We start from the raw sequence: 12,494 nt of genomic DNA, 5'->3' as shown, positions 1-12,494 counted from the left end.
CTCTCACTCTGTTCTTCTCTCTCACTCTGTTCTTCTCTCTCACCCCGTTCTTCTCTCTCACTCTGTTCTTCTCTCTCACTCTGTCCTTCTCTCTGTCTTTGTCTTTGTCTCTTAGACAGACAATCAACAGGTGTGTCCCTCATAAACTCCACATAATGTACAGTGACATCAGAGCATTATACGTTCGTACAGCTCCTGTTCAAAATGTACTTTATATCTTACTGTACAATGCCTCTAATCATGAGCGGATGAAGACATATCTCCTTTTGCTTTCTTGTGTTGTTTTGATTTTGGTTGTTTCACATGGATATGTTGTGTTGTGTTGAATATGTGAGTATGTACAGTGCCTTCAGAAAGTATTCACACCCCTTGACTTTGTCCACATTTTGTTGTGTTACAGCCTGAATTTAAAATGGATTAAAATGAGATGTTTGTGTCACTGATCTACACACAATACTCCATAATGTCAAAGTAAAAATACATTTTTACAAATTGCTAAAAAATGTGTTCACGTAATAAGATCCATGGACTCTCTCTGTGTGCAATAATAGTGTTTAGCATGAATTTTGAATGACTACCTCATCTCTGTACCCCACACATACAATTATCTGCAGGTCCCTCAGTCGTTTAGTGAATTTCGAACACAGATTCAACCACAAAGACCAGGGAGGTTTTCCAATGCCTCGCAAAAGAAGCGTACGTATTGGTAGATGGGTAAAACATAATAATAAAGTAGACACTGAATATCCATTTGAGCATGGTGAAGTTATTAATTATGCTTTGGATGGTGTATCAATACACCCAGTCACTACAAAGATACATGCGTCTTTCCTAACTCAGTTGTCGGAGAGGAGGGAAACTGCTCAAGGATTTCACCATGAGGCCAATGGTGACTTTAAAACAGTTACACAGTTGAATGGCTGTGATAGGAGAAAACTGAGGATGGATCAACAACATTGTAGTTACTCCACAATAATAACCTAAATGACAGTGAAAAGAAGAAAGCCTGTACAGAATACAAATATTTCAAAACAAGCATCCTGTTTGCAATAAGACACTAAAGTAAAACTGTTAAAAAAATCCTGAACTTTATGTCCTGAATACAAAGCGTTATGTTTGGGGCAAATCCAACACAACACATCACTCAGTACAACTTTTCTTGTTTTCAAGCATGGTGGTGACGGCATCATGTTATGGGTATGCTTGTCATTGGCAAGGACTAGGGAGTATTTTAGGATAAAAATAAACGGAATAGGGCTAAGCACAGGCAAAATCCTAGAGGAAAACCTGGTTCATTCTGCTTTCCAACAGACACTGGGAGATGAATTCACCTGTCAGCAGGACAATAACCCAAAACACAAGGCCAAATATACACTGGAGTAGCTTACCAAGACAACATTGAATGATCCTGAGTGGCCAACTTACAGTTTTGACTTAAATCGGCTAGAAAAAATATGACAAGACATGAAAATGGCTGTCTAGCAATGATCAACAACCAACTTGACAGAGCTTGAAGAATTTTTTAAAGAATAATGTCCAAATATTGTACAATCCAGGTGTGCAAAGCTCTTAGAGACTTACCCAGAATGGTTCACAGCTGTAATCGCTGACAAAGGTGATTCTAACACGTATTGGCTCAGGGGTGTGAATACTACAGTATGTAAATTAGATATTTCTGTATTTCATTTTCAATAAATGTGCAAAAGATTCTAAAAACACATTTTCACTTTGTCATTATGAGGTATTGTGTGTAGATGGGTGAGAAAAATATGAAATGAATCAATTTTGAATTCAGGCTGTAACACAACGAAATGTGGAATAAGTCAAGAAGTATGAATACTTTGTGAAGGCACTGTATGTCATTTTAAATGTGCTCTGGCTGTGTATAAGGGGCTACACTCTTCTGACCTAGAAGTTATATGTGGTTTGAGCTGAATATAGGTGCATGAGGGGAGAATGTTTCAGTCTTCATTATTGCTGTACTTACTGCTTTCTGTGGAAGGACATCAATTCATGGAGTTTGCTAGTAAACACTTCAAAACTTCCCATAGCAATCTGAGCGAAACGAAGAAGTCCAAGGTGTTCTCTGCGCACACAAACAAAGAACGACGAAGGACACGTCGCCTCTCAACTGCCTCTGAAAAGGGTTTTGTGCAAAGGATGAGACAGTGGAATGTCTGGTGTATTCAGAATTTTGCAAAGGTGTACAACAGTCATCTTAGTGCCAACTAACTCCACACCTACTGGCCCTGGTGCACTGAGACCGAGGCCTAGATTCAATCCGATCGCCGCTCTTTTTAGCTATGCCTCATTTTAAGGCAAAGTTACCGGCGGGCGCGGAGATCGCATCCAAAGTAAACGCGGCAGATGTCGGCTCGATCGGAAATTACCTTTAAATGTCAGTCGAATATAGGGCTTAATGGTGAGGAGCAGGATGAGCGATAAAGAGGATTCAAACTCTAACAGAGACACTAGATCTCACAGAGAAAGAGATATTATGACTTATCTTCATCTCTTGGGTCTTGTAAGGGTAAATGAACTAAGCATTTGCACCAGTTTTGAAGTATTTCTTCACAACATTACAGATAATGGAAAAAGTTTCCCTGAGATTATGAGGTTAAATATTGATTACTGTTTAATTACAGTTTACTACTATTTATAACTATCTGCAGAGCAACGTCTTTACAGTAACTCACTGCACAAACCTAATGGTTGACTGTTAATTCCTCATGCCAAGTGTTTGACTAGCTCAACTACTACACCAGACTGGAGACAATGGAACTGGGAGTCAGCTCCATATGAGCTACATGTGGCCATCACACAGCCAGATTTGCCTTACAGATTGATCTGTTAAACCAGCCAGGTCACTCAAGATCCACTTTGAAATCCAACGTCTGTCCAGGTGCCCAGGACGTCGGGTGATATCTTTAAAAAGAAAATGTCCACTAGGGCCAGCGGTGAGCATTATTACCATCTCACGTGTTCAGTCCCAGTGACAGGCACTCATTTTATCTTTTTTTGTTTTAAACCTATACCAAACTTTAACCATTAACTTAACCATTCAGAATCAATGCCTACACTTAACCAGCTGTGAGGTGTCAGCGACAGCGGCGGTGCAACCCAGGGTGCAACTGCAGCAGGAGGAGCAACCCCGGGTGCAACTGCAGCAGGAGGAGCAACCCAGGGTGCAACTGCAGCAGGAGGAGCAACCCAGGTTGCAACTGCAGCAGGAGGAGCAACCCAGGGTGCAACTGCAGCAGGAGGAGCAACCCAGGGTGCAACTGCAGCAGGAGGAGCAACCCAGGGTGCAACTGCAGCAGGAGGAGCAACCCAGGGTGCAACTGCAGCAGGAGGAGCAACCCAGGTGCAACTGCAGCAGGAGAAGAAACCCAGGTGCAACTGCAGCAGGAGGAGCAACCCAGGTGCAACTGCAGCAGGAGGAGCAACCCAGGTTGTCCAAAACACCTCGGAATGTGCCGTTTGGAGCCCTTTCAAAATTTGACTTCTGGAGTAAACTGGACAGACGTCAGCATCTGAAGTCAAATTGGTCAAACTGTGAGATTTTGTTGGTTAAATGGCAGAGCCAGGGCCCACACCTGCTTGCCTGCCTGCCATGAAATGTGTGTGTGTGTGTGTGTGTGTGTGTGTGTGTGTGTGTGTGTGTGTGTGCGTGTGTGCGTGCGTGCGTGTGCGTGTGCGTGTGTGTTGTGCACATCAATCTCCATCATGATGCTGAGTGTAACAGCCTGCCTGTCAGACCCATGTGGTGGCAAGCTGTGAAGGTCTGCTAATAGACTTTTACATAATAAACCCTAGAAGTGCCCTGTGCACACCTGATGGGAGAACTTTCATTATTTCATAAGATAAAGGGTTACCAAAATGCTTCTAAATACTTGGAAGGATTGGTAGGAATGCATTTAAACATACATTTGTTTGATTTTATCATGGATATTGCTACGCATACAAGCAGAAGGCTGGTAGTAGAATCAGAGTTATATAAGGGTAATCAGAGCAGATAATGTAAATACAGTCTGCAACCCTTATTTCAGCTAAAATGATTCAAGACAGTACACTTGAATTTAATTAAAAGTGTTATAGAGCTTTATGAACCAACTCTCCTTCTCCCACTCCTTAGGCCTTTGCTCTGCAACTGATCTCCTCCATTCTCTTTTCCCTATCCTCTCCTCTGCTCTCTCCTCCTCTCTCTCTACCTATCCTCTCATTCAGTGCGTTGGGACCAGTAATGTGAGTCGGCATCCGTGAGGGAAGCCGCAGGCTGGGCGCGGCCAAGTCCCCACCCCCCTCGTCCCTGAATGCGACGCAGCTGCTTTTCCGAACCCAACCGCTTGAGTCCATTCATCCTGAGAGCGAACAAAACAGTGGCTATTTATTAGAATACTTGTTTTCTATTGTTCTGCACCAAACAAAAGAGGCTTCATTGTGTAAGAAGCAAACCCCTTTCACCGAGAGAAACAATAACTTGAAATGGTATTTTAGAGTATATAATAAATGTAATTTCTTCTTGTCTCTCGCCTCAGTGTGTGTTGAGTGGTGGGTTTGGGCACCGGGCACGGATGGCACCGACAGCGGCTAGAGTTTAGTGGGGATGGCGGTCTTACAATAAGCTTTGGAGGGTTTAGGACGGCGTTAAGAGGAGGGGGAAGGAATATTCTCATACTTCACTGGCTACGATATGAGGGACGACCAGGGAGACTTGCGTCAATTTGCATAACCTCGGCTGTTTTACACACAAGGAGGTTGGTTAGTCTATCTTTCCCTTGCCGCGTCTTCATTTTCCGGTTGCTGTTGTAGAAATACCTTTTAGATATGTATTATGTATAACTTAAATATTTTGTGTTTGAAAACTGTTAGTGTGCGTGGGTGTGTAACAATATGTTTTATGGTGAGTTAAGATAGTTAAATAGAATAAATTGCAACTTTGGGTTCGTCAGTCCATGTACTCCGTTGACCCTTAACCCAACGCAGATAAACTATAATAATTTTGTTTGTGTATTGTTCAATTGAATTTGAAGCAAATGCGAGTCTCAGTGATTCGGAGAGTCTTGGAATGAGTGCGTAATGAACACCAGACCCAATAACGCATGCGCTACGCGCTCTCGCCTCTTTACAATTACTCCTAGCTGGATTTTGCCTATTCTTCATTAGAGATATGTTAATTGAACGTAGAGGGTGGGCAGAAATGTATCAACAGATAAAGCAGCTTTCCGGATCTCTGTCGCTGAAACAGGTGTTTTCATATGATAGCCGGGTCGGTTAATAAAAACACAAACAGACTATAGATGACTATGTCATGCCCGATAAACAACCAACTATAACACATTTGCTATAACACCTGGTTGTATAAGCGTTATCGGACGCTTCACACTTTAATGTCAGTCCTGTGGTAGTCAACTATAATTAATTATTTTCATTCAACATAAACATTTATCAAAAACGCAACGTCTATAAATCGAGTTGGTGTGCAGGCTGATTCAAAATGGTGTGCGAAATGCTTCCAACCCTTCATATTGTAACCATGTTAAATTCAACAATCTCCCTAGTTCAAGAGTCTTTACGCGCATGACCTGCAGTACTCCCCGTAACAGGCGCAAAAATGAACGGTTTAATACGTAGCCTCACTAGCGGTCCTGGGGGGGGCAGGGGGGGCCAGTGCCCCTGTGACAACAATTTTGGACCCTCTTGTGGCCCCCCTAAATGTGGAGTATGAAATAATTTTGACATAACTAATTTTTGCTATCTTTTTTACATCCGTAATTAGACAGTGGCAACGATGATGATTATGAACATGGTCTTCTGCCTGCAATGCAGTGAAGAAAACGATATGACAACAATAACGTCTAATGTAACTGGCCCCTTTAACAGTACAACTGGCCCCAGCTTGCCCCCCCCCCCCCCCCTCAGTTGAACTGGTCTCGAACCGCCACTGCGTAGCCTGACCTGAAACTGGATCCTTCCCAATGTTGTTTTGATTGATTAATATCAAATGATAGAAAATAATTAGGCACCGATAATACACGAAACAAAATAACATCCAATCTATCGGATCCTATGATTACCATTTCCAAACTGCATGCTGTGGATTAAGCACCTTTCCCCTGTAGAAATCTACATATAAAGTAGTGACAGAGTACCAGACAAATAACTATAATAACGCGGAAGGGGATGAAAGTAACGACCTGCTTTGGGGACGGCGGGCAACGTCTCTGTTCTCCTACCTCCTCAGGGCATTAATGTCAAGGACATGATATTGCAAGAGTGATAGGTAAACCTAATTTTGCTTTATTTCTTTGGGCAAAGGTGGCAGTTTAGTCTTAATTCAATAGCTAATGGCAGCGTGGTCCACCAATATCACTCGTTAATCAGAATACAATTCGAATCAAAGAAAGAAAGAAAATAACGAGTATTGTTCTAGGCTGGTTGAGGGGGCTGGATAACTGCTGTGACCCTTGCCCCCGCGCGCGCACCTGCAGCGGCGCGTGTGGAGCGTTTCATAAAGAAGTGGGGAGAATTCTAAAGCGCGAGGCGAGGGATCGAGAATGACAGGGAAAGTAAATATGACCCAAGAGGGTCGCACTGCGTTTCCAAAGGCTAATCCCTCACTGACGATGTTCAACGCCGGTTTCCCTTTGGTTTCAGGCTGTTTGAATTGTGTCTGATTTCTATAACAGGCATTTTGAGATTATGTTAACGAGGATAAAAAACATTTAGCCTATCATTGTAATATTGAATACATGTCAGAATAATAGGTAATAATAATTATAGTAGCCTACCAATAATAATAATGCTAATAATAATACAAATAATTCAGATTGTCATTGCCTTGATGAAAATCTTGTTCAGCTCACCATGTCAGCGCATATGTCATTTCGATCATTTCTAATTCCTTTCATCCGACATTTTGGCTAAATGAAATTAAGCTGAAAAATAGCCAAAAATAACCTTAAGTATGTCTACATGTTCCAGAAAGATTTACGTCGATGTTCAAATATGCTCTTCAAAAACAGGGGAAGTTCACACACCTTATAGAAGAAAAAAAAAATATATATATATTTATATATATATACACTCCAGCACATTTTCTCCCGTGGGTTATTTTAATGGATCGCTAAACCAAAGATCAGACAACAGACCATGGTTTATTACAGCAAAACTCTATTTTCATACTATTAGAATATGTTAAATTGCAATAATAATTCAATGTAATTAGCCTATAGGCCTGTGAAGGTAATTCAATGGCATGTTAGTGTTATCACAAATTTAAGATTAGGCTATAATGTCCAAAACCTGTCTCTGTGGATTATGTGCTTTCTTATTCATCGAAACTATATCTAGACCTAAATGAGTTTACCGATGATAACAGGCCTATGATCGTGTGTTATTATAGGCTATAATGTAGCCCTATTATTATTATGCTTCTTATTTGTTATTATTAGGCTACAATTGTCCTTGTCAGTATTACTATAGTAGGCCTAGTTGTTGTAGCCAGGTAGCAACAGTTGTGATGTGAAGTCAAAAGGGAGGCTCATATTTATTTCGATTTTATCTAGGAAGAGTGGTATCAGTGCGCTCTATGTTGGCGCGCTTGTGTCAGTAGCCCATTCTCGGCGTGTCACATCTCCAAAAATATCTAATCTTCGAGCGTAAACCATGAGACCTGGGTCGCCAGGTCACCATTGTGAGATCCCTTAACCATATTACAGAACGCAGAGGGATAGATAGGTCTACATCTGAATAATCCCGGTCACGTGTTGGAGGCTATATCAACCTAATTAAAAGCAACGAACAATGATTAAATCGTTAGCCTCGCCGCGGGGAATGGGTATGTTGTTTGCCTTTCAATTAGCCGCTGATTGGGCCTTTCACGGGAGGTCAGCTATGGAATGTGAATTATATGTGCACGGATTGAGCCTTGTAAACTATGTATATATAGGCTTAGTCCTAAAACTATTAGCTCAATCGTGCAATTAAAAATACAGCACTGCCATTAGCTTGCGTGGTGTTTCCACATCTTTAAATAAAACGAATTATGGTTTAGTTTCTATCACCGAGCCTATAACTTTGTCAGATAATTATTTACATTGATGTCCATGTATGTTTACAAATGTCTTTGGGAAGTCTTATGGCAACAGTTCTGTGAACATCACGGCGCACAGTAGGCTCCCATGCTGTTCTCCTTCAGATGACAGCAATGACAGTCTGTATCTACAATCTGCCCCAGGGACTCAGTGTTGTGTTGTTGTTTTAGCCTCATTAACAGCTGATTAGAAATAGTGAAATCTCTTCATGCAGCCCACAACTCCATTGGCTTGTTCATAAAAGTATAACATCTGATGAAGCCATCCTTTAACGCACGGTTAGGTTGTGGTTAATGACGCAATAAAGTGTGTGTGTGTTGATGTGTGTGTGCGCGCGTGCGTGCGTGCGTGTGGCCATCTAATTGTCTATTGGCTTTCTAAATATGGCATACATGATGCAGGCAATACTCACAATTTTACTTAAAATGCATTAAACAAAAGTAGCCTATGACAATTTCTCTAGCTTTTAAAACGTAGGGGTGGTAGGGGGTAACTGCCCCCCCCCCCCCTATAATACACATCAAGACCACAAGATGTCACCAAATTATTTTCCCAACATTTTCCCTGGCTGTCACTGTTCTTGCTGGGGGGGAAAATCCTCTGTCATCACAACTTCTGGAGAAAATCAAATGTTTTGCTATTTTGAAAAAGTTCCAATGAAGTTAGATCTCTTTTTTTTATTTATTAAATATGCAAGTAGGAAAGCCTTCAGATAAATATTCCACTTGTTTAGAGATAAAAATGGTGATCATTTTTTTTGTAAAGTGGTAATATGTTGGATGAGTGTATTTGGGGCCACTCCCCCCCCACCTACTCCCAACAAGGGAGTAACTGCCCCCTGGGGGATAGTTACCCCTTTATGGTTATGAATGTGTTTCTACCTGTCATTTAGACAATGACTAGCCCAGTTAGTGCTAGTTTATGCTAACTTGCTAGCTAGCAACTTCACTAGACATAAATGCGAGCCAGCTAGCTAGCTAGTTAGCATAAGCTGCTAGTACTAGCTAGCAACCTTACTACCAGATCGTCTAAGGTAAAATACATAAAAAAAGATAACGTAGCTTAATTTCAGTTGTAAATGTTTCCGCTAGGGACTGATAACTACAGTTAATACAACTTTAGAGCCTATTAGCTATTTTACACAGCATTTCATGTGTAAAGAGAGAGCTTTCAATTGGCATCTCTCCCCTGTTATTAAATGTTATATTCCAATGTTATTTAATGTTATTATTTATATTCCATTCAATATTATATCCAATGAATTTTATATGAACTAAAAAACGACAATTGAAAACCTTTTGCTCCTGAATGACATTTTAAAGACTGCTGGGCTTTAAAATCTTGCATTTTTCAAATAATATTTAATGCAGTTGTACATAATAGATTCTATGGAAAAGGAACACCAATGAAAGAACAAATTCAATTAATGTGCAGGTGAGTTAAAAAGAGGACTTTACATCAAATCTCCTCTTAGTGCGGATATTAATGGTGCTTTACTTATCTCCCTTTATAGTTTCTTCTCTTAAGCATGACCTTTTCCACATAACATTTTTTTAATCCAAATGTAGCTTTTTTTGTGGCAGCAATTAGACATTGTTCTTAAGGGAGCTAGTTACCCCCTATTACCCTATAGGCCTAGACAGTATAATGGCTATGCGGTTGAATAACTTTTAGGCTAGAAGTCTATTATTGACAATGGCAAACGGACTCAGATTTCATGCCCCCGCAATGTTATCCACCATGTTCCCCCAGTGTGTTCCTCTTTCACTAGCTCAGCGTCACCTGACTGAGCGCCATGCAAATCGCTCTGCTTCTAGAACGCCATTGGCCGCTCGTGGCTCATTTAACCGCTGTCAAGGCGCATCGTATGGCTGCCGCTTTATTAACTAACTTCTCAACTCTGACAGGGAAAGTGGCTCAACGGCACATTCTGTCAGTGGATGTGAACCAACAGCCGGAGAGGAGATAAAGCACACACAGAACATTTCTGAGACTCCCTCTTTCTTGGATTAGTAATTAAGTTAACATTTCACTCATTTTGAGGTATAGGATTGTTGATCCCTCGTGTGTACCTGCTCTGCCAGACTCGCGCGCCGACTGAAACAGACATTTTTTTTCTCTATTGGTAGAAAGTTTGAAAAACAGGTGAATGTATAGCATGATGATGGAGACGGACCTCCATTCCCCTGGACCCCAAACGAACACAAATTCGGGGCAGACGGGACCAAACAGTGGGTCCAAAGCGAATCAGGACCGGGTGAAGCGTCCGATGAACGCGTTCATGGTGTGGTCCCGTGGGCAGCGGAGAAAGATGGCCCAGGAGAACCCCAAAATGCACAACTCCGAGATCAGCAAGCGGCTGGGCGCGGAGTGGAAGGTGATGACGGAAGCGGAGAAGAGACCCTTCATCGACGAAGCGAAGCGGTTACGAGCCATGCACATGAAGGAGCACCCGGATTACAAGTACAGACCAAGACGGAAGACCAAGACCCTGCTGAAAAAGGACAAATACTCTCTGGCTGGTGGCCTGCTCTCTGGGGCTGGCGGTGGTGGAATGGGTCTGGGGGTCGGGGTGGGTTCATCCGGGGTCGGCCAGAGGTTAGAGAGCCCCGGGTGCCACGGGGGCTCCGCCAGCTCAGGCTACACGCACATGAACGGCTGGGCGAACGGTGCGTACTCGGGGCAAGTGGCTGCAGCAGCTGCGGCCGCGGCGATGATGCAGGAGGCGCAGCTAGTTTACAGCCAGCACCCGGGCAGCGGGCACCACCACCACTCACACCACCACCACCACCCGCACAACCCCCAGCCCATGCACCGCTACGACATGTCGGCGCTCCAGTACAGCCCCATCTCGAACTCTCAGGGCTACATGAGCGCCTCTCCGTCCGGCTACGGCGGGATCACCTACACGCAGCACCAGAGCTCTGGCGTCTCCTCCTCGGCTGCCATGAGCACGATAGGGTCGCTGGTGAAGTCAGAGCCGAGCGTAAGCCCTCCCGTTAGCACTCACTCCAGGGGCCCTTGCCCCGGAGACTTGAGAGAGATGATAAGCATGTATTTACCGACCGGAGAGCCCGGGGACCCGTCGGTGCAAAGTAGACTCCACGCATTGCCGCAGCATTACCAGAGTGCGACGGCTGCGGTGAACGGAACGGTTCCGTTAACACATATATAGATTAAGCTATTCATAAGACTATGGAAACTGCAGACAGAATACAAAATAACATAACCAAATATTTACATTTTTTTTTTTAAATGATCACTGAACTAGGCATACCTGCATTTTGTACAGAATGTTTATGGTGATGTTCTTGTAAATGAAAGGTTAATTAGCCTATCAATTTCGCCTTTTGGAGTATATACAGTCTCTTACTCACAGGATATGAGTTCAAATATTGGTTGTTGTGTTATAATTTTTACCTTTTTATTAAACCCACTTGTGGTGTAGGGCGATGCCAAATGAATGAATACATTTGGTTAACTATAACCGTATTATTTTGGGTTCACTGTAAGTTATAGAATAATAAGATAACATGGTTTTCATAATCATGAAAAATGTTTTCAAGATTGATATTTTCCCCATTTGATAATTACCCAAGCGTTTGTAAACATGTCCGTTTATACTATGTCTATTTATGATCATAATTATCTCTTTTAATTGTAATAATTATTGTAAATTGTGAATCATTTTAATATTTTAAAAGACTGATGCGTATCTGCTATTGTATAATTTACGAGGTGCAATTGCGCTGAAATACAATTAAAATAAATTTCACACATATGTTGCTCTGGTTCTACAAAAAAAGTCTTAGCTTGATTATTGTTCACTATCTTCGGTTGCAAATTACAATTTGAGTTGTCTTTAATTTGAAACCCACGAACATGATCAAATAGTCGGATTCAAAGCTACGGATAGGCTACAGTAAAATGTTGTTTTTTTTATAAGGGGAAAGTGTCTCTGGCAAACCCGTAACATTAAGCACGTTATTAAAATGCGTATCAACTAATAATATTACCTACGCATATCTGCTTATTTGTCCATTTGATTAAAAGAGGACGGTCGATCTATTCTCAGGGTTTGCATTTATGGGTTTATAATACTTTCTGTAAAGTCACTTGCAAGTTGTTACAATAAAACAGGGTCCACAGATTTCACCGAGAGACACAGTATTCCTATAGTCCTTCTGAATAAACATTTAGGATATGTGCGTCTCATATGACATGTTTTAATATACGGTCATGTGTGTTGGTGTTGTTGTTGATTCTATTCTATTCTTTTGAAGTGGTTGTTTTTGATTATTTTCATGGCATTTAACTCCCATAGTAATTTCAGTGCTGTCAGGATACATGCAGTATAGTTTATTATACTTGTATTACTGACAAGACTATTCAGCAGCT

General features: G+C 41.8%; 1 protein-coding gene across 2 annotated transcripts; it reads left to right on the top strand.

Annotated features, from left to right (window-relative positions):
• Positions 1-10,245: 10,245 nt before the first annotated feature.
• On the top strand, positions 10,246-11,271 carry LOC120057928 (transcription factor Sox-1a-like). 2 transcript variants are annotated; one of them, XM_039006405.1, is made up of 2 exons: positions 10,246-10,702; positions 10,736-11,271. In XM_039006405.1, the coding sequence occupies exons 1-2, from the start codon at positions 10,246-10,248 to the stop codon at positions 11,269-11,271; spliced, it is 993 nt and encodes a 330-aa protein (XP_038862333.1). The 2 variants fall into 2 exon arrangements, with proteins under 2 accessions (XP_038862333.1, XP_038862332.1); XM_039006404.1 differs by having other exon boundaries at positions 10,246-11,271.
• Positions 11,272-12,494: the final 1,223 nt, after the last annotated feature.

Source organism: Salvelinus namaycush, chromosome 13, assembly GCF_016432855.1.
Source record: "Salvelinus namaycush isolate Seneca chromosome 13, SaNama_1.0, whole genome shotgun sequence".
NCBI classification, from domain to species: Eukaryota; Metazoa; Chordata; class Actinopteri; order Salmoniformes; family Salmonidae; genus Salvelinus; species Salvelinus namaycush.
Note: the sequence above shows the minus strand (reverse complement) of the source record. Positions and strands in the feature narration are given on the sequence as shown.